We start from the raw sequence: 27,552 nt of genomic DNA, 5'->3' as shown, positions 1-27,552 counted from the left end.
CTCCAGGGATTCTCAGGATGGGGCCATCAAATTAACGAAGCAGAACTTCTACCACCTAATGCCAAGAACATCTAGGCTCCCTTGGTAGTTTAGCCGGAACAAATCTCTCCTCCCACAGCCTAGAACTACAGGTTGCAGACTCCAGTCTTGTATAAGCTTTTGTAAAAAGAAAAAAGAAAATTGGATTACGGTACCCACCCTCTCACACCCTGTCCCCGCCACCTACTTGAGTTCTTTTACTTCCTGCTGCCCCGTCTGGATTCAACAAGCCCCCACCCCAAGCCCAGCACCTGCTGCTCCCTGGTTCTCCAATGCTAAGAAATGGTTCCCAGTGTGGTGCCCAGTCCACAGTTTTACCATGCCGAGGTGGCACTACAGAAAGATGTCCCATCTGCCTCTTCTATGAACTAATGGCTGGAACCTGGAACATCCTTTCAGCCTGGCACAAAGGCAGGCACTGTCTCGGTGGCCCCTTACTGCTTGCCCAGGGCCTGTTTCTCCACCCTGGCCTGTCTGAGGGGTTCCATGCACCGGGAAGAGTTGGCCTGTCATCACAGCTGGAGCGATAGCTGAGCTGTCCCACCTGCAGCCTGCGATGTGGAGATCTGGGCATCTGTAGGCCATTCAAATTAACCAAGACTGCAAAGAATGCAGAAAAGGGCTTTGTGTTCAAAAATGAAAACAAACCACTTTTCTCTGTTTGCTTGGTATTTAGTAGAAGAGTTGCAAAAACCACACTTTGGACCGTGGGTGAGCTGGTTCCCTAAACCCCCGGCTTCCTGGGTGGCAAGCCTTGGCCTTCGGTTCCAGAATGTTCCCAAGAATGCTGATGCAACACCAGCGTCTCATTCTCTGAGTGCCATTGACTGCTCAGTCTGCGTTGCTCAAAGTCAAAAAACAACAAACACATTCACATTTGGGGCAAGACATCCACCTACTCATGATGTGGCCAATAATCATTAAAACCTAATCCCACCCTGCAATTGCAAATTTCAGGGCTGGAAGGAGTTGCTGGGGTACTCTTTGCAAATCTCCGACTAAAGCATCCACCTCCTACCCTCTGAAGAGAAGCAGCCACCCAGGCAGAACATCCCCTAGGACACTCCCACAAAAGCAGACCCCTGTGCTTCCCCGATGTCCACACCAGAAGCCAGTTTGAGACAGGCCACCTGGTCCCGGAGCACAGACCTGTCTATGGGATTCAGCTAGTCTGGTTCTAGCTGCTCTCTCCTGCTCAGCCTGGAAGTCCTGCCTGTCCATGATGTCCCACCACCAACGAGGCCCTCTGCCGAGTGTGGGGCTCCTGGGGTCTCCTTGCTAAAGCACTAGGAGAAGAGGGTGCGTCCCCGTTATAAACGCCCAGCTGGTGATTTGATGGCTGCAGCACCTTCAACAGGGCTGCTCAAGCAGCAGCGAGACCAGCAACTCAACAGGGCAGGACTGTCCTAGGAGGAGGGAGGTAGGCTGGGGGCAGGTAGGCAGGCTGCTACTCAATCACTTGAAATATTAAGTTACCCAAAGGGCAAAGACATGCACAAACCAAAGGGCCACCTCTGAGTTTCAAAGCACAACGAGATCCCTTGGACTCCATAAATTCTCACTTCAAAAACTCTACCAAACGCACATCAGATGGCAATAGCTGCTCCGTCCCGCTAAAGGACAGAGTAAAAAGCACCTTTCATTCTTTGGCCTGTCTGCTAGTTACCCACAAACACAAAGGAGGGGTTGGGGAAGCAGAGGAGTCACAGAGCACATCAAGCAAGCATTATTGCTCCGGCCACCGCAAGGGTCAGCTTTGAACCACGCCAGGGGAGGGAGGAAGTCCTTTGTCTCACTGCAGGGCCCGCAGCCCATGCTGGGCCTGGACAGGTGTCGCCAGACGTTGTCTCTGCGGCAAAGCAAGCAATGTCCAGCTTTACACTGTGAACACACCCAGGACAAATATCCCGTGGTATAAGCCAGCAAAGAGCCGAGGTTCTGGAATGCAGGAGGACTCGGGAAAGCTGGGCGATCCTTTCAGGAAACTAGGATGGCTCAAAATAGCACTGCTGAGTGGTTTAAGATTTTTAAACTAATCATCAGCAAATCTTTTCAGCTGACTTTGGCTTTAACAGTTCTTACCAAAAAGATTGCTGAAATGAAATGAGAAGGGTCCATGAGTTTGGTTTTCTTTTTCTTTTTCTTTTTCTTTTTTTTAAATTTTGCTATAAGAACTATCCCGTCTTGTTCAATTTTCTCCTTCCTCATTAAAAAGAAAGAAAAAAAAAAAGCACATTACTTTCTAGATGGCAAGAGGAAATGCTGTACTCTCAGAAATTACAGGTTTTGAGATGTCTTTTTAAATGGTAGAATGGGCATCTCATGCGGTTAGCCAATAAATGCAATCCCTGATTAAAATGTGAGTCCTAAAAGTCGGAAAACTTCTAATTATTTCCCCAGTGCAATTGAGATTGTCATTTCAGAGCTCTGAGCCTGGCTTATTGTATTTTATTATTTCTTCCTGGTCCTCTCTTCTGAGGGCTAATGCCACAAGTCTTTTAAACCCACCTGTCACCCTTCACAAACTTAAGTCGACAATGATGTGTTCAAAAATCTTTGTTTTCCCTTTGAAACTGGATGCAAAAAAGAAATCCCTCCTGTCGGTGGAGACGGCAGTGAAGGAACGAGGGGCCTGCACGTAGATCTCCTTGAACTTTTTGAACAGCTGCTTCTCCTTATCCCACTGGTAGATCTGTGAGAAGGTGTAGTCGCTGCCCAGCGCCAGGTAGTGGTTCTCTTTAAAGGAGAAGGGCTGCAGGGTCATGGCCCCCCGGGAGGGGAGCGCCTGGATCTCCACGAACTGCTTGCTGTTCCACCTCATGACCCGGGAGTCCCCTATGAAGCGGGTGAGGGACAGGTAGAGCGTGTTCTGCATCCTGAAGCTCTTCACAGCCAGCACGTCCTCCATGTTGGGGATGTCACCGTGGGGGACGAACTTCTTGGAGCTTTTATTCCACTGGAGGATGATGGGGACCTGGGAGCGGCTGGACAGGATGAGGTGCGACTTGCCATCAATGTCCACGAACTCGGCGTCCGTGTCGCGGAACCACTCGTGCACCGACTGGTAGGAGTAGAAGCCCTTGCTGTTCCACTTGTACACCGTGGACAGGCCGGCCTTGGAGCTGTCCGCGATGATGAAGAACGTCTCCGCGTCGATCTGGAACAGCTCGATGTCGTTGGGCTTGGAGATGCGCGACACCTCTATGTCCTGGAACTTGACGAACTTGGTCCAGCTCTCGTCGTATTTGTAAATGTGGGAGCCGCCGAAGAGCTGGGCCACCACCACGAAGACCTGGTCCTCGATCAGGATGGCCTTGCAGCCCACGATGGACTGGCCTGCGCCCCGAGAGAGGGAGGGAGACGGACAGGTTAGCCTGGCACCTCCAGATGACCGCGGGACCTGTGGACAGCCACTGTGGCAAGCAGCTCGACAGCTCCCCCTGGAGACTTACACAGAATGACCACGGGACCCCGCAATTCCTCCTCCTGACACGCACCCCAAGAATGGAAGCAAATCCTCAGAGGGAGCTGCACCAAAAGCTATTGGTGTCCCCCACATTCCTGTGTTCGATCCTATCTCCAAGGCGATGGTGTTAGAAAGTGGGGTTTGGGGGAGGTGAGTAGCGCCCCCATAAAAGAGGCCCAGAGAACTTCTTCTGGCCTCCCACCATGTGAGGGTACAGCAATCAGACTATCTGTTATGACACAGAGTCTGCCAGGGCCTTCATCCTGGATGCCTCAGTCTCCCAAACTGTGACAAAAAATTCCTGTTGAGCAGCCCCATCCCAGACACCCATGCTCACAGCGTCATTCTCCATGTCAGCGGAAAAGCAGAAGCAGCTCCAGTGTCCATGATGGATGAAGGGACAGACAAGGTGTGGCTGACACATATAATGGAATACTACTCAGCCCTAAAAAGGAGGGGAATTCTGACACATTCTACCACATGGACCTTGAAGACTATGTGCTAAGTGAAAACAGCCAGGCATGAAAGGACAGATGCTGCTTGACTCCACATAGGAGGTGCTCAGAGCAGCCGAGACGAGGAGAGGGAGAGGGAAGGCTGATGAATCAAAGTCGCTCTTTGGTGGGTACAGGTGAAAAGAGTTCTAGGGATCACTGGAATGTATCTGACCCTATGAAATAAGTACACTAAAAGGGTTAAGATGGTAAATTTTATGTTATGTGTATTTTGCCACAATTTAAAAAAAAATTTTTTTTTTGGTACCAAGGAATGAACCCAAGGTAGCCTGACCACTGAGCCACACCCCCAGTCCTTCTTTTATGTTTTATTTTGAGATAAGGTCTCATGAAATCCTTAGGGCCTCACTAAGTTGCTGAGGCTGGCCTCAAACTTGCAATCAATCTTTCTGCCTCAGCTCCCCCGACCCCAGTTACCGAAATTACCAGCATGCACCACCACCTCAGACTAAAAAAACAAAAAGAATTTTAAAAACTCTTTTAAAAATGTGCCACCATGGAAATGGGCATGTGAGATGGTTAGGGCCTGCCAGTCTGTAGAGGCAGGCATCCGACTCAGGAAATTCACTAGCACATGGGAGAAGTGTCTTGGTGTTAGTCAATAATTGTACGTTAATTAGCTTAATGGGACTAGTCCACAGTGAATGCGTATTTCCAAATATCTCATATGTGATGAATATTTACAATTTTTATCTGTCGATAAAAAATATTCAAAATAAATATATATTTAAATAATATTTAAAATAAATATATGTATATACATATACATATATATATATATATATATATATATATACACATATTTTATACTTAAGAAGAAAAAGTCTTTCTCGACTGGCAGAGTGGGCAAGGGCACGGCTGCTCCCCTGGGTAGTAAGGCAGGGTGAAAAGCAGGGGTCAGGCCTTAAAGCAGACGTTCCCAGGGCTCTGGAAGCCATGCAGACTCTGGAGGGTTCTAGAAGACCAGGGAGGCGGTGGGTGTTAGACCTCAGCCTCCACAGCAGATGGCCTTGGGTTCAAACCCCAGGCACAAGGCGGTAGGGTCCAACGCTGGGCCAGGGAACTCAGCTCTGGGGCTCCAGCCCTCATGGGTACACAGAGAGGAAGGCAGGCACGGAGCTGACCTTGAGAACTAGAGGACACCTCACCCTGAGTGTTAGCACAGCAGGGCAGCATGGAGGGGCGTCACAACTGGTACCATCTTCACCCTACACCAGAAGCAAACTTCTTGGTGGTCAAAAGACCCTACCCCCAGTGCTCACCCACAGTGGGCACTGTGCAGACACCCGCAGAATGGGCAAGGTCCCGGGGTCAAGGTCAGGCGTTTGATGGAAGAGGGGGCCATGCTCCACAGGGACTCTCTTCTCTGGGTCTCACCCGCGGTCCTGTTCCCCACTGTACCTGGACCTCCCCACTTCCCCATCCAGAAGCCAACCAGCAGGAGGACCAACAAATCTCCAGGGTTTCCTACCCTCTGTCTCATCATTCCATGAAGCCATTTCCTGGAAGGTGTGGTGATGGCCCAGGCCCGTGGTTCATGACTGGGGAGACAGGGCAGGAGGATCTCAAGTTTGAGGTCCGTCTCTGCAACTTAGAGAGACCCTCAACAACTTAGCAAGACCCTGTCTCAAAATAAATAGAAATAAAAGGGACTGGGGATAAAGCTCAGTGGTGAGTGCCCCTGGCTCCAACCCCCAGTACCAAAATAAAAAAAAAAAATTGAGTTCTTTCTTTCCCTTAGTTTGCTAGGCAATTTGGACTCAGATGAATTTGGTCTGTAAATTATAAGGATTAATTACCCAACGTCTGTCCTGAGGATTGATTAACTCTGAGGGCAGACGGTGGGTAATAGAATGGTATTCACTTTTCTCTTTCACTGTTCTACACTCCATCCAAGAGCCTGACCCCTTTTCTCTGTTTAAAACTAGGGCATTTTTTTTTCTGAATAAAAAGTGTTAAATGTTCACCAAAACAAAATGTAAAAAATAATAATTAGTAGAACTAACAAAGTGGGTATTTACAACCAGGCACTACATTCTAAGCATTTTTGTGTGTATTTACTTATTTGATTTTCACAATTACCATCTGAGGAAGGTACAATTCTTGTCATCAACATCCCCATTTAACAGAGGATGAAACAGACAGTGAAGTTCACCAATTTACACAAAGTCACACAGCTAGTATGTCGTGGAGTCTGGGGTTTAATCCAGCAGTCTGTGACTCCTAAGTACCCAAAGGCATGAAGAAGAAAATAAAAACCACTTGTACTACAAACATACAATGAGAATAACTTGATAGATTTCTTTAGTCCATACACAAATTCAAATATGCTTATTTTAAAATATTGGGATTTATATTACACACATACTTTCTAGAATCTACCTTTTTCTCTTGACTTCTCTGTTGTATGTAAACATTTCTACAATTTGATTTTTAAAATACTACACAGTATTCCACGGCATGGATGCACCATATTTTATTTAGCTAATCCCCTGCTGTTGGACATAGCAGTTATTTCTTATTTTTCATTATTGTCAAGTAACATGTTTCTTTTAACATATTGTTAAATAACTTGTTTTGGAACCATCTGGCGATGTTCATAAATACAGGAATTGCTGGGGCAAATATTGTGAATGTTTTTAAGGCTTTGGGGCTTCAACTGTCAAACTGCTCTCCAAAAGGTGCATCAATTTCCACCCTCCCAACACTGATAGTGCACACTCCTGTCTCCTTCTGAGCGGCCTGGCTGTGCAGGCCCTACTGCCCAGAGGAGTCCTAGAGGTCTGCCTGTCACAGCCAAGGGGACCCATGAGACAGTTTCTTGGAGAGGCTGCCTCACAGTTCTGTAAACACTTTTAGTCTCTATGGAGTTGTCAGTAGCAGCAGAGTGTGTGTGTGTGTGTGTGTGTGTGTGTGTGTGTATGTGTGCACGCACAGGGAGAGAGATAACAGGTGGGAACACACATAGCTTCCGACACCACAAAGCAAACAAACCCCTAAACCAAAAGCAGGAGAGCTGAGATGTAGAGAGAATGAGAAGGAGCAGACACTAGCGTGATCATGACCCTGGTCCCTCCCTCTCCTTGGGGACAGACAGACAGCTGGAGCTACGCCATTGGCACCGAGGTTACCAGGAACCCAAAGGGGGAAGTGGGTACCCCTCTGAGTCCTTGGAACCCCACTCTTACACAGACTGAGAAAATCCTGCCTAGCCCTTGCTGACTCAGGGATCACCTCACAGCCACCCAAAATGACATGAGGGGACCTGGTCTGAGGAGTGGGGGAGGGGGACATCCACATCCACCTTGATCCTGTGCCCCTGCGTGTCCACCTGTGCTGTGGGATCTTCCAGGCTCATTTCCAGCTACCAACAGTGAGGCTCCCTCTCCCAGCCAGGGGATCTGCCCTGTCTGTCCCCACCCCTGCCCCGCCTCCCTCAGGTGGTCCCGGCTGCTCCCTGTGCTGGGTACAGCCATAGGGAGGCTTTAATTAAAGTAGACAGTTAGGGTCTGGGGTGGGGGGAAGAGGTCCTGTTTTGTCCCCAGCTTGTTGTGGTGTCACTCCATGCCAGGCACTGAGCTGTCACACACCCATTCCCCATGAATCCTAACCAGAGTCCCCAAGTCCAAACCCTGCTGAGCCATTTTACAGATGAAAAGTCATCAAATGCCCATTTCATAGGTGAAAGGGCCACTGTCCCTGCTGGAAAGAGCTGGAGCCAGAATGACCAAAAACCAGCCTGAGGTCGGGGCTCCCAAGTTCAACTACCACAGTGCTGTGACAAGCGGGTCCAGGGGGACCCAGCTCCGAGGACTCAGGCTTGGAGACCAAGGGCTGGAGGAATCCTGGTAATGAGCAAGGTCTAGCCTGAGGTCTGCCCCTGGCCACAGCCACTCCAGGACACTGACGCTCACCCACCACCACTGCAGCTCCATCAGTCCAGGGCCCCATGGCTGCCCCAGGCCCGAGTGCCTGCAGGGGCTCCTTGGGGAGTTGCTCCGCTTCCACCTTTGAACCCCTTTCCCCAGAGTGCTGAACTCTCTCTCTCCCCCATCTCCGTGTCTCTCTCTCTGTCTCTTTCTCCTCCATTATAATCCAAACTCCTCTAGGGCAGAGGTTTTCATCTCGCTTAGTCACTGCTGTGTCCCCAGCCTGGCCCAGAGAAAGTACTCACGAAATGTTTGGGAATAAATGAAGGAAGGAAGAATGAATGCATTGGGGGATGCCACCATCTGCCATATGTCCCCAGGGTAGGGGGCGGGCAGTGCCGTCCCCTCCCACCAATATCAGCTTGGGTCAGAGAAGGAATAGGGTGCCACTGGGACAGGTCCCAGCCCTGTCCCTGAATGAACATGGAAGGACTTGATGTGTGGAATCCTCCCACATCCTGGGGACACGTGTCCTCCCCATTCACCGAGGACAGCTGCCTCAAGAGGCACACCAACTTCCCTGCACCCAACAGGCACCAACGCTCACCACTGGTCAAACCCTCAGCTCTGAGGTCGATATCCCAGGTCTCTCTTGGAAAGAGGGCTTGGTCCCTCCCCGTGGGCAGGCAGCCCAGGGCCACTGCGTAAGGGGCTGCTGTGAGTTGCCCAGGAGAGCAGCCAGGGGCCCCCCCAGGCCGCAGCAGCCCTGGGCCAGAGCAAAGCTTCTGGCCGCTCCCGTCTCCTGCCCTGGGGCAGGAAGAGAAAAGACCTGGCAGTCCGTTCATCCTTCCCCTCTCCCAAGTCCAGAAAAAGAGGGAAGCAGGAAACACTGGGCTTCGGAGGCCTTCCACCCCCCCCCCCCACCACCACCACTTGGCGGCTGCACCTGGGCTGCCCTGCGCTGAGCCTGCACCTCCAGCTGCTGCTCAGGAAGGTGAGCTCAGCACCCAGAGGCCAGATGGCCCAGCGACAGCAAGCGGCTCCTCTGAAATGCCATCCGCAGGCCCATGAGCAGTGCCTCCCCAGGGTGACACCGCACTCCTCACCTGCTGCAAGGCCACCGTGAGCGACCCCTAGAGCCTCCCAACCCCGATGTTCTACCTCCTACACTCCGGCTGCGCAGGTTAAAGGGAAAGCTGCTCTACACTAAACAAGGGCCTGGAGAGGAAGCTCTGTGGGGGTGGGGGGCTGTTGGTAAAGTCAGCACCACATCAGACTGCACTTGATCCCGGAGTAGTTCCTGAAAGCCTTTTTTTTTTCAATTGTATCCACTTATTTCAAAAGCAAACAGACATTTTTTAGATCTAAAACCCTGGGATCCCATAACAGAAGCCTTAACTAAGCAAAATCCCAAAGGCCTGAGTTGAGCGATCTGTTGGTTCTCATTTTGTATGTTCCTATTAGAGGAGAGCAGTTTCGGAGGATGGAGCTGGAGGGGCGTGGGTGGGTGTGGGGTGTGTTAGTTAATCAGCTTCGCAAGTTGGAGCTATTACGGAGCTGTTAAGAAGCTGGGCAGACAGGCTGCTACAGCAACACAGGTCCCAGGGCCCTGGGGGGACTTCTGCCACCATACAATGCTTTCTGCTTCCCACATGCAGCCCTGGCCCCTGCCCCCTGTCAGCGGGCTCTCCACCTGTGGTCTCTGCTCTGTCCAATAACGGACCACACAGATAAGACACAGGAAGGACCAGGGTGGGCTGCCATGGTGCCACCTCCGACTGCGTTAGAGTGCCAAGTCCTCCCTCGACATGACTCAGGAGCCCAACTCAGCCACAACGCACCTGTGATATTGTCGTAGCTCCGGAAGTTCATCTCGATGTGGTCCCACTCCAGAACCATGCAGTTCTCCATGCTGGGCTGCGCGATGGCCACGTACACGTCGTTCTTGGAGTTGAACGTGTCCACCGACACAGACTGGTAGGGCAAAGTCTGGTGGACAACAAAATCTGGGGATGGGCATTAAAAACAGTTCATGAGATCTGCAAACTCTCCCGTGGGATTCACCAACCGCCCCTGCCCTTCTCTCCTTCCCATCACAGGTTCCAGAGGCCTGAGGAGGGAGCAGGAGAGTGGGAGCCAAGCAACGAGTTCTGGCGGGTTTTACTCTGCAGATTGCAGAGGACCATCAGCTTCTCATGCTGCTTCCTGTGGATAAACAGCCTCATGGGTTTGGCAAAAGATAACTCGTTAAACAAAACTGGTGAGACCTGGCTTTCAACAAGCCAAGGCCAAGAGGAGGCTGCTGAGAGTCTCAAAGCTGGCACACAGATTGCTCTGTGACCAGGGGGTGCTGTGGTCCACTTCCAGCCCTCCCAGCACAGCCCTGCAGGAAAGCAGCCTGCTTCTGAGACTTACCTGGAGATCCCCTGTGGTTGGACGCACCCCAACAGTGCCCCCGCTGTTCAGAACTGACACTGCACTCCAGAAGGCAGGCGCCATCTGGAAACCAAACCAAGCCCTCCCCTGCCATCCCAGAGGTTTCCCAGCCAAGGGGGCAGTGAAACTACAGGTGCTGTCCTGGGGTCTGGACCCTGGCACACATTCTCCTGGTATTTCATGGTGAGTCGAGGATCCCCGTCTGTGTGGCTGCCCTGAGCTGCAGCAGACTTTCTGTATTATACCCGACTGGGGAAGGACATAGAATTGCCAAGGAACGGAGCAAGCATGTGCTTGGGAGCAAGGCTAGCTGGTGTGCAGAGTAGCTTCGGAAATGTAGAGGAGAAGGAGTCTGCTTAAGACACACACACACACTAATAAAGGTTGTGAAATAAAGTTTGAGTTACATTTTTGGCCAGAGGTGCTTTAGTGTGTGCCACTCTTTAATAACACGGGGCCATGATGGGTGCCAGCTAAGGAGAGTCATCCCTAGGAGGAAATCCTGGTGTTTCCCAGCTCCTTCTCACCCAGTGCTTAACCATCCCATTCCAGTGCCCTGTACTCTGCCAGGCCTTTCCTAAGCAGCCCAATCCATGAAACTCGCTGGGCTGACCCTAGGCACGATCGTTTAAATCTTATTATTTACCATGACTTCAAATAACATCATAGTCCAGTCTGGAGATAAGGGAAAGAGCCTTGAGCATTTTAGAGTGCCCAGAGAGGGCGAGCACCTAGCCTTGGCCACACAGCCAGATTGATGTGTCTCCTGAACCTAGGGCTCCCAGAAGTCAGGCCTGGGTCCTACTCTGAGCCCCCCACAGCTCAAGCCCACGGCGGCCACTCAAGAAATAACCACCGATTGGGAAGCCTCATCAGAGATGTCACTCAAGAAAGGCACCAAGGGGCCGCTCAGTAGTGAGCAAAGGAGGAGCAGAGGAAGGAAAGGAGACAGCAGTAGCTGGGCAGGCTGAGGTGGGTGCCATGGATCAGGCACAGGAAGGGCAGGTGGAGGACAGCGCCAGGGCTGAGGGGCGGGGCGATGGGCACCAGAAAGCACACTGGTCCTGAAGGCCCATGATCTGAAGCTACCGAAGACCCACATCACCCCCAGGTCTCATGCACTTGAATCAACCCCCAGGTCTCATGCACAGCATGGGGCAAGAACATGGACCTCCCAAGCGAAACGGCAGGATAGATCAGGCCATGTGGTAGAAATGCCTATCCTAGCGCCCCACACGTTAATAAATGCGTTACTGAGGTCCAAGATGAGAGAGCAAGCTTCTAAGGCAGACCTGGCCCAAGAGAGGCAGTGTCCACTTTAATGACATCTAAAGTAAGATGCTGGCACTGAACCACCACCTCCTTGCAGAATGACCTTGAACAAATGGCTCAACCCATCTCTGCCTCAGTTTTCTGGATTGCCCTGCCCTTACCTAGCACAAAGTGAACTTCAGCAAGTTAACTTGAAGAAGTGCCCCCCCCAACTCCGGATGCACAGTGGGTGCGTGATAAACTCTTTTCTGCTTAATGAGGTGGGGTGGTCTGGCTGGCCCCAAGGACCGTCGTAAAGACTACCGCAGAGCGCATGCGGCCGAGGACGGTGCCGGTGCAGGAAAGAGGGAGGTGGGAGGTGGGCTGCATCCCTGGGAACCAAGAGGGAGCTGCCTCCGCAGCCCGACAGGCAGGAGGTGATGGACAGTGTAGGGACGAGTGACCCTAGTGGACAGGGCAGCTCCCACCCCAGCAGCGAGCGAGCAGAGCATCCTGGTGAAGACAGACTGGACTTCAGAGTCTCCTCTGCTCAAGGTTAGCTGTGTGACCTTGAGCAAGAAGACGGAGCCTCAGGTTCCTCACGATAAAATGAGAGGACACCAACTTGCCAAGGCTGCGCCCAGCGCGGGCCTTCGGAGGCTGCTCCCGAGCTTTCTAGACACAACCACGCAGCACCTGGATGCTGCTGGAAGATGGAGGGAAGAGTCCCAGCCGCTCCAGGCCCCGCCCCGCCCACTCCTAAAGATCATAGTGCAGTTCCATCAAAGGCTAAGAACAGAGCCACCCCTGCAGGCACCAGCAAAGCCAGCGCAGGAGCCGCCAAGCCTGGTTGACCTCACAGGCTTTGCTGGCTTCTGTGTTCACGCGTATGTGGTGCTCCGGTGCGCCTTTTCTGGGGATATAAAAGGATTCCAAATGCAGCGAGTTCTTTTAATTACAGCCGGGATGGCTGTAAACTCCTCTGCTCGTCTCTGGTTGCAGCGGGCTCATCGGAGCCTGCCAGAGGTTCTAAACACTCCCTTGATGGCCATAACTCACGCTCCGCCTTCCCATTAGTCTCCCAACTGTGCTCTCAGTTCTCAGAAACACGAGCATTGGCTTTCAAATGCAGGCTGTTTAAAGTGCAGACCAGAAAAGTTTCCATTTTTATTGAAGAATCCCAGGATGAAAAGAGGCAGCCAGGAGAGCGAGCATTCTCCAGATCTACCCTTTAGCAGCCCCGGTTCCATTTATTTTTCCAAAACAGTGGTTTCCTCATATTTTCTCTATATTAACCGGCACAACACAGACTGTTAAGTCCCTTGAATGACAAAGCTACTTCTTAGTAGAAGACACCAGCAGCAGCCCGGCCATAAAAGGAGAAGACAGAAGGCAGAGAAAGAGGAAAGGGCAAAGGAAGCTCATGGATGTGTGTGCGTCTGTGCGCATCAGAGCCGCAGCCGGGAAGCATTCAAATATCTTCTCCCACCTCCATCTTAATTTACCTTTCCCAAGCCGCAAAGCAGAGTTCTTGTGGAGACAACTCAAAGAACACACATCCTGACATGACATCAATTTACGGGTGTTGAAATATTAATGGCACTCTCGGCCATTCACACTGGATTAAGTTCAGGATGTCAGTGGGTCTCTGACAATTTAGGCCTTTCTCCCCCTGGAAAATCAACAGATTTGTACGAGGCTATTTATAGCACTGGCAGAAAATAAATTATACATGATGCTGAGCCTAGGGGGAGAGAAAGTGCACATTAATGCATTATTTCTCTTTGCGTTTTCATCAGCCCCCAAATGGGGAAGCTCCTAGGACAATTAGGATGCAAAGTTCACTCCCTCCAAGGAATTTAGAGAATTATCCACCTAACACGGGCCATCATAGGTAGGTAACGGACATTTTTGAGTAGTTAAAAATAGACTTGAAGGGGGAGGCTTTGGAAGAACTGTGATTAATCGGAAGAGCTGGAGCATCCAGTGGTGGCTGCCTCGTGTTAATTAGTCCCCTTTGCCAAGAAACAGAGCAGTAATGGTGCCTTCCTCTCTCTGGGCCAAATGGGGAGATCTACTAGAGGACATTGTCTCCTTTCCTGAAAAGCTGAGCTAAGAGGAAAACAAGGCTCTGGGAAATCTGCTTCTTCCCCAACCTCTAGCAAGGAGACAGCAGCCATACCCTGAGCTGCCCATGGGCTTTGATTCTTCCATCAATCCTCGTTTGCTCCCCAGCCTTTGGTGAAGCACCAGAGACCCGGGCTTGAGCTGAGCAGAAGGCAGCAACCCCAGACCTCCACAATTCACTCAACTCTTTCCTGTATCGCAGAGACTACACTTGGGGACAGTTTACACATTGTGGTGCCACCTTTTCCTGATGAGAGAAACTGTAAGAGCTAATGTGTCCTTGAGTCTCAAAAAAACAGCAAAGATAGCACTGTCCTCTCTCTTTCCCAGAAAGCCCTATGCTGGCTTTCCAAAGCGGGGCAGGAAGCTTGCTAGCAAAGACAAATACACACAAGACAGACACAGCCCTACAGGGTTCTGTTTCAGGACCTGGCGGCCTTGGTTCCAAACCATCTCCTTTCCAATAATCATTCTCAGTACCTGAGTCATTTTTATAACCATCTAGATGGTCCTAAAGTCAGAAATCGTGTTTTCTTGTATGAATGAATCCCTACTCCCAAGGTCCTCTGTGGTCCACGTCAATCCTCTCAGAAACTGGCCAGTTTTCCCCCAAGAGGGCCAGTTCAGTAAGAACAGAACAATGGGAGATGCTACCTTCACCTTGGGAATTAGAGAACCCCCCTGAAAAACTAGACAAGAGGCAGAAAGGAGCCCCAGCGAGCTCTGGTTTAGCATTTCATACTAAATGATCTCAAATGCCACCTTTTGGTGCAAATGTCATTGACTATGACCTCTGATTTATTGTTCTGGCCCCACAGTACAATAAATAACCTCTTGGTGGCCTCAGCTGGCTAAAGGGCACCTGCCAATTACACAGCTGAATAAGTCCCCAGTCAATGATGAAGGACAGGGCACTCCCATGAGACTTCAGGCTTTCAATCAAAAAGAGAGAACTTGTAGGGCCCCTTATTTACAAACAAAGGCATCTAGAAAGAATTTTCACTTTGTGGAATTTTGTTTATCTGTGGGGAGGGTGTAAGCAGGTTCTGGCCTCAAGGTGATATTTTCTTCATGGAATTTGGGTGTCTTTTGAGTTTCTGCAACTATTTTCTGAGTTCTCATTCCTGCCGCTTCTGCTGACATGCCTAGGGGCTTTGTAGATACCAACTCTCAGCCTAAATGTTTATTTTTACAAACATCTAGAAAGCAGGTTTCATGCTGTGGATTGATCCTCTCTCCTTTAAAAACTGGCTTTAGAAGCCGGTAGAAACTGTGCCTGCGCCTTTCATATGGAGATGCTCACCTGCTCTCTGCCTGCTGTGACAGTTGAGCCAGTTGGTATTTTAATTCTATTCTATAACCTGAAAAATGTTTAAACTAACACCCTGAGGCCAGGCCTAGAAAAGCAAAACTGAACTTTACATTTTTCTCTCAATGATTTTGTTTCTTTTGATAACTTATATTATTTTTCTTTGGATAACTCACATTTTCTTCTTTGCTACTTATGATAATATACCTAGTGAGCTCTTCTTACTTGGAACTACAAGAGCATTTTATAGATTTAGAAGTCTGGTATTCAACTTCCAATAAACATTGTCTCAGTGAATCAGGAGAAAGCGAAAGACAAAATAATTCAGGTGTGTGACTGATTTCCCATGAAACAGAGACAGACTTGAAAGATGTTCTCATGCCAAACTCCTGAGTTTATATTTTGATCTTAAACGACAAAGAAAGAAAACTTTAGAGAACTTTGAATTTTGTCAAGAATCAAAATGAAAGCAGCGCAGTTAACAAAAATCCTTCCAAACAGTTGAGAAAGTTTGCCCACCACGTGGTCTCATTTCTTATAGAATGCTGGAACTTTCTCTAGCTTTGGTAGGAAACCTCTACATTCTCATTTCCTGGCACCCTGTTGACAACCTACAAGGAAAACGAAGGGCTTGTTCTAAATGTCCACCTTTGGCAAGGCAGGCGCTGGTACCTGTGGTTGTGCACTCGTAGTCGAAGCTGGCCACCTCGTTCAGCTTCTTCTCCTGGTATTCTGGTGGGCCAGAGCACAGCACGTCGGAGACGGTGGAATTGGTCATCTTCAACCACAGATACAACCACTTGGCTTTGCAGTCACATTCAAATTTATTACCCCTTAAATCCCTGGAAGAGAGAGAGAGAGAGAGAGAGAGAGAGAGAGAGAGAGAGAGAGAGAGAGAGATTTGATATGCTTTGGTAGTGACGTAGGTGTATTAACCGCCTGACATATTTTAAACTCCTTAAACATAGAATTTTTTAAAAGGGCATTTCATGCTTCCTATCTCTTCTGTTTATCATTGTCCTTTTTTAGTGCTTCTTGGGGCATAATTCCAGCTGTATAACATATAGACAGTTCCCAGAAATGGCATGTCACCTTTCCTCCAACCCTCTTGAAATTGTCACCATGTGGAAATGGGGGAGGGACAATAGAAGGACACCCACAATGTAGGTTCCCCAAAACAAAACAGGATGCTAGAGGAAGAAGCTTAAGATCCTATCAAACCATGTCCAGGAAGACGTGACGAACACCACACGGTAAAGCAGATGGACTTGCTGTTTGGGAGAGTGGGGTCCTCCCGTCCAGCAGGCCTAACTTACCATTGGCCTAATGGTACCAAGTCTACTATCAAATGGCAAAATCCAGCACAGGGCAAACCGCACACGGTTTCCCAGGGCGTACTATTTGCTATCGATTGTTAACGACAACGTAAAAGAAATGCAGCAAGAAGCAGGGGGGATTGGAAGATACGATTAACCAGGACCCCATGACAAGTGTACACAGACTTAATCTCATTACTTACAGTTCAATCAGAGAGTCTAAGTCACTGAAGACGTCCCTTGGTAGCGCTTTAATGTGGTTATTGGCCAAAGAACTAGAAACAGAGAGTCACATTATGATGTGGTTATCATCTGCACGCTCTGACACTCTGAAGTCCCTGTAAATATAGCTAATGACTTAAATAGCTCTCGACCTCCTCATCACAGCGTGGCTTAATTCCTGGCCTTGATCATCAGCACTGGGAGAAAGACATGAGCTCACTTACACAAAGAAAACGTTGTAGATGTCAGATTACCAGGGAAGCCTTTTTGTGTATGTTATTTATTTATTAGTAGTACTGGGAATTGAACCTAGGGTCACTTAGCCACTAAGCCACATCCCCCAGCCCTTTTTTGTACTTTATTTAGACACAGGGCCTTGCTAAGTTGCTGAGGCTGGCTTTGAACTAATGATCCTCCTGCCTCAGCCTCTTGAGCCATTAGGATTACAGGCGTGCACCACTGCACCCAACTTGTGTTTGCTTTTAAAATAAGCATTTATAAAGCTGTTTACGTACATCTGTTAAACTTCAGATGGCTTTCTGTTTCCTGGAAAAGTCCCTTTGATGGTGTGCAGGACTGTCCCAGCTCATCCACGAGAGCGCATCTCACACTGCTCAGCTCCAGTCGAGTGGCCTCCACGCGATTCCCCCAGCAGCCTCCAGGGCTGGGCACCTGTGGGCCTGTCTGGGCCACTCTTCCCCAGACATAGACACAGCTCACTCTGCCTCCTGAGGTCTGCACTCAACTCTTCCCACCCTCCCTGACCTCGGTACATCTCTCTTCCCGACTCTATTGATCTTCATTGGAAGATTCTCATTGGCACGCTCCATATTTTAATTATCTGTTTTAATTATTAGTTTATTGGCTATATACCCTCCCCATACAGAAGCAACATGAAGACAAAGATGATTGTCTGTCTGTCCCTAGCTATATTCCCAGTTCCTAGAACATTGGCCAGCACATGGTGGATTCTCAATAAATTCTTTGTTGAATGAATGAATGAAGCACCCAAGTAAAAATGACAGTGATGACAGAAGATGGATATAGTCTGGCCCCAGGAAGTTCCCTAATAGTCCACCTAAGTGAATTCTATCACTTGTGACTCTACAAAGGACCCAATGAATACTCTTTTACATAAAGACACTCAGCTCTAACACTCAAGAAGAATATAATAAAAACTCAGTGAGTCATAATGTTTAGGGAATGACTGTTAATGTTCAATTTCATTTTCTCGTTAACAAAGGTTGAGGAGAAACTGTTGTGCATGTTTGTCCTTAGTGTTGAAGATCTTCCCAAGATGCCCTGGTCTATGCCCCACCTCTAGCAGTAGACCTACGTGGAAACATGAACTCCTCCTGAGGATTCAGGATCCTGCAATGCCCTGCCACCATCTTGCTGAAGGTGGACATCCATTATTCAGGGATGTCATGGAAAGATGCTGGGAATCCATGCTGTCCATCAAGTCTGGTTTCCCCAGGCCCCACATGCTTATAGGAGTCAGCTAAGAAACTGATGCCTACTTTTGTGTTCTCTTATTAATTCAAGAATAAATGACAAAACATAATTAATAAACAAATATAGTTGAAATAAGTTGTTTATATCATCCTAAAGACCCATCCCACCAAGAGGACTAAAGACATGTTGTTTCTTCTTAGAGTCAGTTAGACTCAAAAGTATGTGCCCATTGTGTTTTTGTTTGTATTTGGTTTGCTTAGGGTTTTTTTTTTTTTTAAAAAAAAAAAAAGATCATTCGTTTTTGGGCGGGGTGGGGGGGGGGTACGTACTGGAGATTGAATTTAGGGACACTCAACCACTGAGCCACATCCCCAGCCTTATTTTGTATTTTATTTAGAGACAAGGTCTCACTGAGTTGCCTAGTGCCTGGCTTTTGCTGAGGCTGACTTTGAACTCATGATCCTCCTGCCTCAGTCTCCTGAGCCCCTGGGATTACAGGTGTGCACCACTGCACCTGGCTTAACCATTCTTAAACCAAATAGTCTTGCTTCAATATGAGGAGATTTGTAGTTTCTAAATTGCACTCCTTCCCATCCATGTAATCACAAATGGATTAAAATCCAGTTGCAGGTACTATTTTACATTTCTTTTTCCTAAATGATTTATATTTTTAAATGCTTTGGGAAAGAGAATGGAGACGTAATCAGACTGAACCCAGTAGAGAAGTAGCTTTTTGAACTTTAAAAAAGGGGGTGTTTTGATTTTTTTATAGTGGATGATGGCTTTTTCTGGAAAGCAAAGTAAAAAAGAGTTTTGACTAATTAAAGGTTAATTATTGAGCTGAAAATTTTGGCTGACAGAAAGTTTGCATCGAAGGGATAAGAACATATGGAATACTAAAGCCACAGAAAGTGCGTTCAGCGATCGTTCCAAGAATGCAATTTAGAGCTCCAAAAGCAGAATTATTTAGAGGGTCATCCACCCCACTCACACTAAGTGCTTAACATCTCCCTCCCTACTTCATTTTGTCTACAAATTCATGGCACTTACTTCATTTCTGAAACTATTTAACAGCTCTCTGTCCCTTGGGCTTTACAGGACTGCTGAAAACCAATGTCCTAGATTTTAGTTACAGATTGGCGTGGCTTCTCAATGCTCTGAAACCTGATCTGTGTTTCCTTACATGTGAATGTGCATCTGAAGGTGCTGGGGGTGGGGGATATCAGATCTCTAATTTAAACAGGGCAATTTCAAGCCACATTGTCCTGGGCACAGAAGTGAACTTCAGAGCTGGTGTCTTCTCTTCATTAGAGGTTTAATAAAAACGGAAGGAGGGGGACCAGCTCATTCATTAAACACTGTACTAAATGCATTAATTTCTAAATACATCTGCAGCCTAGAGGAGCAACTTTAAAGTCACCAGATTTGCCTGGAAGTAGAGGACACACTAAAAAATCCAACTCCATAAGAAATCCATTGCTCAACCAACGAATCACCAAATGTTTCCTACAGGATTTGCCCTGAACTGGACTCTGAGGGCTTGTGGAAGATGTGCAAGGACTTGTCCTCAGGGGGCTTCCTCCCTTGCTGGGGAGCCAGGACCAGCATCGTGAAACCTCAGCCAGGGTGGCCGGTGTAGAGCATAACAGTGTGTGTGTGTGTGTGTGTGTGTGTGTGTGTGTAGCCAGCAGAAGGGGGGACACGGAAGATCAGGAAACGCTTCACGGGGGAGAAAGAACTTGATTTAGACTTTGAAGGAGAAGACGTTTCTAGGAAATTGAGGACAGAAGAAGTAGCATCATAGGCACAGGGAAGGGCGTGAGGGAAAGCCCTGTCATAAGATGAGTGGGGCGTGCGGGGGCACACGGAGAGCCTCGTGTTCTCAGGATGTCCAGGGCACTGAGGCTGGAGAGCTAGAGGGGGGCCTGGGGATTTCCCCCTCCCAGCTGAGATGAGCCTGCTTCCCCTCCAATGCATCTGGAATACTCTGGACCCACGTGGAGGATTCCCTCATTCTTTCTGAATTTGCGCTCTCTGGATGTCACACAGAGAAGGTGGTATGTCTTGTAAGCATGCACATAGGATAACACGTGAAACAATTCCTAGCAGTCCGTGGAGAAATCGAGACTTAATGAGTGGAAGGAGGGAACCATGTTTATTGACGATGGTGTTGAGGTCAACGGTACCTCGACCGTTCCCTATGAGGAATGAGCTGGGTGTCACCAGCGTCATTACCTGCGGCAACCCTACGAAGTCGGCACGATCATCCTCTTATTAAGAATAAGGAACTGGGACTCGGAGAAGTTAAGTAATATGAATCAGTGATGGCCTTGAGATTTGAGCCCAAGTCTATGGAACGCCAAGCCCATAATCTTAGCCTCTACAAGACTGTGGGGATCTGGAGTCTAGACTGAATCGGAAACAAGTCAAGGCTTTTATAGGGAAAAAAGGAAACCTGGAGGCTGAATGTCAAAGAGAACCTGCCGCTTTCCAGCATGGCCGGGTAGATCCAGGTGTCCTGTCTCTCACCATGGCACCCCACCTCCCTGCTCCAGAAAGCCCCTGCAGAGCTCTGCCGGGTAGCCCTCCAAACACAGGGCTCCCTGTGCCCAAGACAGACCCCCCAGCCCCGCCGGCCAGCATCGGGGCTTGATGTGATGGCTGTCTCGAAGATCATTACCTGTCAGAGTCACACCCAAAGGTACTGCCCTCCCTGCCCAATGTCCACACCTAAAGCCCTTCAGATTTCCCAGTGCTGATGAGACCTGTCATCTTCCTCAGACACAAAATATCAAGCGTGCCAACGGAACCTGGCTCCTGCCTAATAAATCACCCTCACCAAGACAAGGACTATTCTTGCATTTTCATAAACACAGCCACTACTTTTTTCTAGTTTTATAAATTTGCTCAATGTGTGTACTTGCTTCATTTTGATATGCCAATTCAAATCAATTTAATATTTTTTTTTGTCTCCAGAAAGCTATTAAGGAATCCGAGAGCTTAGCTGAACCCGAAGATTAATCCAACATAAAAGGAAAAGTGATTTGCATTCAAATGAGAGAACGGTGAAGATGTCTCTGTTCTGCTTGGTCCTAATTCTGATCACATATTTTAAAAAATTTTTTTTTAGTTATAGGTGGACACAATACCTTTATTTTATTTGTATGTGGTGCTGAGGATGGAACCCAGCGCCTCACGCATGCTAGGCGAATGCTCTACCTCTGAGCCACAACTCCAGCGCCCTGATCCCGTCTCTGACATTCTGTAAGGAGTTATTTATGCCTCAGTTCTCAAATCTGTACAAGGGGGACTCACAGATTATCACAGAAGAGAGAGGAGAAGGCTCATAGGCCCCCAGCCCTGTACTGACACCAAGTAGGTGCAGGACGCATGTTAGCCCCCTTGCCGTTTCCTCCATCCAGCCGCAAGGCCCCTCACAGCTCAGGGCTCCTCACTTCACGTGACCCCCAACTGCGACGTAGGGGGATGGAGAAGGTAATTAAGCCAAGTGTTGGTAACCACAAAGAGCAAGGTCTGCTCCACAGCAGAAAACCTGGGCAGCCGGGAGGTGAGTCTCCTTAGGGGGACGTTGCAGTATGGAATTATGGAGGCAGAGACATACGCCAGGGGCCAGTTCTACTCCATACATTAAAGAACAGGTGACATTTGCTACAGGACTTACAGGTGAGTCAGATCCCGGAGGCCGCGGAAGGCATTTCTTGAAATGGTTTCTATTTTGTTCCCTTCGATGAACCTAGGGGAGGAAAGTCGCATAATTCAACTGAATTTCCTCTTCTGAAAATGTCTAAAAAAGTGATCCTGGTATGATTTGGGAGTGAAATCTAGAAGCAAGACTAAGTTAGCTGCAGCAAAGTCCATGTGGAAGCAAGGCACACGAGCGTGTCTGCACTCCCTCCTTCCGGACAGCACGGAAGTCTTCAAACTCAGAGTTGGGGTGGGGTAGGGAGTGCATGGGACAAAGGCAAGAAATGCTCATCTCTGCAAGACCGGAGAGCTTCCAGACATGCCCCCAGCCAGCTCAGCTCTGCTTGCATTTCACAGTGCCTGGCTACTGCTCTTCTGATAATATCACAGTCCCTTGAGGAGACTCCAGTGTTCTACATGGTGCTATTAAAGTTTTTGAGGAGGGAAAGTTCCATTAAGGTTGTTTCCCAGCAACTGTGAGCTCCTCGGGTCCCACCCTCCAAGCAAATGGGTGACGAGGCAGGGATCCTTTCCAGATCTGTGCCACGAGCAATAGGGAGTATGCTGAAGTGGAACCAGGGCTGGCTTTCTCTATCTGTGCTAAAACGGTGCAGGGCTTGCTCCTAGAATCTTGCCACCATCACACTGGTGGTGCTTTAAACTCTATGGGGAAGACAGGGAGTGAATGTACTGTGAATGTACTCCCTCGGGCCACAGAGAACTAAGTTTTAGTTTATGGCTTTGCATTACGTCAACTGTCAGGGGGCCTTTGATGAGACGGTCCAAGAAAGAGGCTTTGCTAGATCTGTGAACAGGTTCTTGATCCTCACACTGAGAACTTTCTGATGCCTTAAAAAAATAAAAAATAAAAAAATAAAGAATCTGGGGTCTCTCTAGTAATAGACTACAGCATAAACTGACAAGCTCACTTCCTCCCCAGTGACCTGGCCACTGAGATGAACTGCCTGCTGGGAAAACTCACAGCTTCCCCTTTGTACCTCCCTCGCCGAGTGTGTGCCTTCAGAGAGGCTGTCTGGAGCTAGCACTGGGATTGGCTGGAATTAGCAACGGGGTCCTGCCGTTCTTTCCATATCACGTACAAGCCAGAGTACCACATGATCACAGTATCCAAATCACCTCGACTCTGGGGGAAGAATTCCTCATTCCCCAAGACCCCAGGTCAACAGAAAGTTTCCCTATACCCAGATGTGTCTAGAATTCCAACATCTACCTGTTGACATCAAATAAGAAAGCCTTAAAAACCCCTCTGAATGCTAAGTGAGGAAATCCTATCTGATGGCAGGATTAGCTTTATGACAGATTTACGGAACACCAGAGTGAAAGAATTTAGGGGAAAAAGACATGGTGTCCTGGTGCAGAAACCAGAACAAGGCAAAGCTTGTTGCTAGGAAAAATAAAAATAAGAACTACACATCTGGAGAGGGGGAAATTACCTTTTTTTCTTATAGAGGGGAAAAGAAAATACAACTCAGCAGAATCCACAGGAAATACTGTGGAATACGGGACGTGGAAGAGCTGGATAAAGAACAGAGTTGTACCCCCAAATAGGGAAACTTTGTCTAAAAATAAGTAACCCTCAGAACCCTTCAGCCCTATTTCTAACTGATCAGCAAATCCATGCCTGGTTATGAGAGGTAAAAATATCCAACGCAGTTTCCAATTTTGCTTACTCCACCACAAATTAAATGTCACCAGAGAATGAATGAATGTCTTTCCCTCTTTGTTTGCTTCTCCACTCTTCGTCTCCAGCCTCCTCCTGCCCCAGTGTGTTTAGAAGCAAGGAAACTCTCAAAAGTCTGTGCAGAATAGAAAGCAGGGTTTGCTTCACTCGCAGACCCACCAGAGATGCTGTCCTAGCTTAGGACACAATCCAGCAAGCCACCAAGAGACAGAGCACTCTGGGAGCAGACAAATCACCACACTTACAGGTATTCCAAATGGAAAAGTCCAGCAAATGCATCGTCACGGATCACGGTGAATGAGTTAGAATTCAGCAGTCTGAAAATAAGACAGATATCAAGGCAGAGACGCAATGCCTGAGCCACATGATACAGCCCTTTCTGTGTCTTTTGCTGTATTCTGATTTGTAGGCAAACCTGGGCTGTTCTCAGCCCAAGAGCAGCCCATTAGGTCCCCAGCCTCATTTCCACACTACTGATACGGGCGATAGGAAGTGGTTTCCTTTTGGACAGATTATCTGGTCACTTCCAATACTCTACACCTCTCACTCCTAGGTTTCTCAGTAAATATGAGCTGATAATTCTAAGGTGAGGCACAGCTGAACAGCTGGGGAATGCTTTATAATACACAAGAAACCATGGAATCATAGACCTAGAAGGATCTCATCCAACTTTATTTTTAGGGAAATCCAAACCCAAAGAAGTTTAGTGACTTAACCAAAGTCACACAGTTGGTGGTGGGGGGAAGTCCCTTTTACTACATTATACATTCCCATGAAAAATGTCAGAAAAGTTTAAGAAGTCTTCAGAAGACTCTTCATCATTATATAGTTTTCTATTTGGTAAAAGTCTATATAGTCTATAGTAATCACTTAGAATACCTAAATTTATATTTATACTCCTACCATGGTAGAGAAAGTTCATTCTAATATCATTACAATTCTAAGAGAATTCAGCTTTAAAGCATAATGTTGTAAGTAGACACATAACACTTCAAGAAAAAGTATCCACAGCCGTTTATTTACGAGGAGGAATGATCTACACTTCTGTATATCTTTCTGTAGCTCATTGCTTGCTTTAGTTTACAATCTCATCTCAAATTTAAGAAACTAATATGATAAAGAGAATGAGCTGTGTACTTGACTTTTTCTGGCAATGATCTGCTTTGGAAAACTGCTTTTTGGACACTTATCTTCACTAACAAACATTAGCTGACCTGGGTTATGGGTACTGCACATCGCTTATCACAGTGACCTGGGCATTGCTCACCGAGAAGTGCTGGGACGAAGAGTGAGGTCTTTGAGTTTTGGGTTAGAATCTGTGATTTTTTTTTTTTTTTGGCAAGTTACTTAATTCTCTGACCTCAGCTTCCTCATCTGTCAAATGGGAAAATCAAAATACCCTCTTCAGAGAGATGCTATGTTCATGAGATATAATGAAGCACTTAAATGCATACTATGGTGCTTGCCTGTTTAATGGATAAACTAGAAATACTCCTATTTCCAGGGTAATATTAAGATCTTAAAAAGTAAGTTTCTTTTAAAGTGAGATGTTTGGGGAACACTTCATTCTGTTCATGATTGATGTAATCACCTGCCCAGTTGCTGAATCTGGAAGTCGAATCTACAACAAAGTCCTGGAAGACAGCATGGACCAAAGTCGGGAGAGGACCTGGAGCAAGGGGCCTTGATACTTTGTTTAAGACACCCCGGGGCCAGTGCACCCCAAGAGGCAGCCACCATTCATTCAGGGAGCTAGGAGATTTCAGGAAGGACTGACACCAAAGAGGCAGAGACCACCCTTCAAGGACCACACTTCAGGGAACCCCATTTTGCAAAGAGAACTTTCCATACTTACAGCAACTGCAGGGAAGGCAGATGGGAAAACATTCGGTCCTTGATTTCTGAAAAAGTTCCATTTACTAGGCTCCTACAGGCAAAAAAAGAACAAAAGAAGGCCTGGGTTTCTTTCAGGAAGTGCAGGCGGGGTGGGCAATCCGCCTGACCCTCCACCTGCACTTCAAACTCTTCCTCTCAATGAGGCTTACCACACGAGGCCATCAGCTTCCCCGGGGTAGGAATGGAAGAGTGGGGCCTCTTGCCAATGCATTTGATCAATATGAAAACTAGTCTGGATACTAGACACCTGCACCATCGGTCTGGCTTCCTTTAGAGACATTAGCTCAGCCAGCTCCAATCAATCCCCGGGCTTCCTTTGCTTAACTACAGGAGGCCCCGGCTGCAAATGGATAATTACTTTACCTCTGCCCAAGATTCTGTGTGTGCAGACACAAAGTTAATGTTGGCCCACGAAACTCTGGGGTAGAATTAAGCATTCCCCTTGGGAGTGTGTCTCTGAAAGACACTCAGAGCACTTCTGATTAAATGCACCGTGAAAGCCTTGAGGGAAAACTCAAAAGACACCTGAACTTGACTGTGCGGGGGAGGCAATGCCATCTGCCAGATGAAACGGTCAACTCGGGGGCAAGAAGCTTGGCTCAAGTTCTGCCCCCAGGTTCCCTACCCATCCTGGCCACAGCAGGACCTCAATACTTTATTTCCGTTAACATGCAGATCAATTAAGCAGCTGCTGGTTTAAAGGATTTAACAAGGGGAATTCTAATTTCTGGAATCCTCCATGTCACCTGACTTGGCAACAGTAAGAATCAAACAAGCCTTCTGTTCTTCCAGCTACACTCTCCTGACTTCCTATAAATACAAACAGGATGCCCCTGCTCCTAGGTCCAGGCCAGGGTCTGGCCTTGGACAAAGGCAGGGGAATGTTGTACGTGAGCAAGCACAGTAACGTCACTCTCAGGACTCCCTCTTCTACAACCCAGGGGGCACCCCAGCACCTGGGCCTGCAGTAGATATGGCCCAACAGCCCTTCCACAGCCATTAGGACAGCTAGTCATTGGACCTGAGCAGCTGTATGACCCAAGTTGAAAGCCTCTCTTAGCAGGGGAACAAGCAGTGCAAAGCCCTTCCTAGTCATTCACTCCAGAGCTGGAAAAGCAGGCAACACAATGTGAGGGGATGAAGGGCAAGAAGACCCTTGGACTTCAAACAAGAACTGGGCTGACTTCCTGCCCTTGACACTGAGCTGGACAACCCACATCCTGTGGCTCCACCAAGATCTCCGAGCCCCCTCTTCAGGCCACGTGGGGTGGCCTCCACTTCCAGAGGCTGCATGCCTTCCCAGGCTCTTCTCAACCTGCAGTGTGGAGGGAGGAGGAGGCCACAGTGCCAACCTCAGCCCCACTGTGAGGTGGGGCAGCGAGGCTCACCGAGTCTTAGTTTGCACCCCATCCAGTCGGGTTCTGCTGCTCCTCTGGCAACCACACACCCACCACCCCACAAGCACAAACACAGCCTGTCAAAGTTTAACGCTGCAACCCAGAATCACAAGTGGACGCCAAACGCCGACCTCAGGCTCCACTCCACAGACCCTACCTCTCCATGGGCCCCAATCCTTCACTGTCACCAGATCCCCCTGGTGGGACTAATGCAGGTGGACCTCGGACCACACTTTGAGAAATACTGTCACGGGGACCTGACCGGGTTTCCAGACTCTAGAGCTCAGGGTCCCTCCATCCTCCTGGGAACCGAGACTCCACCCACGTCCCTAGAGCGCCCGCACCCAAATGCCAAAACAGGGACTGGTGAGAGGGGTCCGGAGGGCGCGCTGCCCCAGCGCCAGAGGCAACTCCCTGGCGGCGGCGGGCAGAGGGTGGGGCGGGGTGGGGGCTGGAGGGGTCCCACTCACAGGGAGCTGATGTCGCCCGGCACGATCCTGGGCACCCAGGAAGAGCCCACGCAGATGATGGACTCCTTGGTACAGCTGCAAGTGGCGGGGCAGCGCGCCAGCCGCCTCACCTGCGCGCTCCGCGGGATCAGGCACGCGGCGCCCAGCAGCAGCAGCAGCAGCAGCCCCAGCGCCCCGCCGCCGCCTCTCCGCAGCGCCATGCCGGGTCCCCGGTCCCCGGCCCGGCCCCGACCCCCGCCGCCGCGCCGCGCGCTCGGACCCGGCGCCGCTGCAGACCCGGGCGCCGCTCGCTGCTCGGCCGCCGCCGCTGCTGGCGAGGACGCGGGCGCCGCGGGTGTGGGAGGCCGAGCCGCAGCCGAGCAGCATGCTGGCCGCCA

General features: G+C 48.9%; 1 protein-coding gene across 1 annotated transcript; it reads right to left on the bottom strand.

Annotated features, from left to right (window-relative positions):
- Nucleotides 1-256: 256 nt before the first annotated feature.
- Lgi2 (leucine rich repeat LGI family member 2) lies at nucleotides 257-27,375 on the bottom strand. Its single transcript, XM_026403967.2, has 8 exons — nucleotides 27,176-27,375; nucleotides 25,268-25,339; nucleotides 23,658-23,729; nucleotides 21,688-21,759; nucleotides 16,532-16,603; nucleotides 15,685-15,854; nucleotides 9,731-9,895; nucleotides 257-3,375 (listed from the first exon to the last, which is right to left on the bottom strand). The coding sequence occupies exons 1-8, from the start codon at nucleotides 27,373-27,375 to the stop codon at nucleotides 2,558-2,560; spliced, it is 1,641 nt and encodes a 546-aa protein (XP_026259752.1). The 3' UTR covers nucleotides 257-2,557.
- Nucleotides 27,376-27,552: the final 177 nt, after the last annotated feature.

Source organism: Urocitellus parryii, chromosome 10, assembly GCF_045843805.1.
Source record: "Urocitellus parryii isolate mUroPar1 chromosome 10, mUroPar1.hap1, whole genome shotgun sequence".
NCBI classification, from domain to species: Eukaryota; Metazoa; Chordata; class Mammalia; order Rodentia; family Sciuridae; genus Urocitellus; species Urocitellus parryii.
This window is presented reverse-complemented; position numbering and strand designations above follow the sequence as displayed.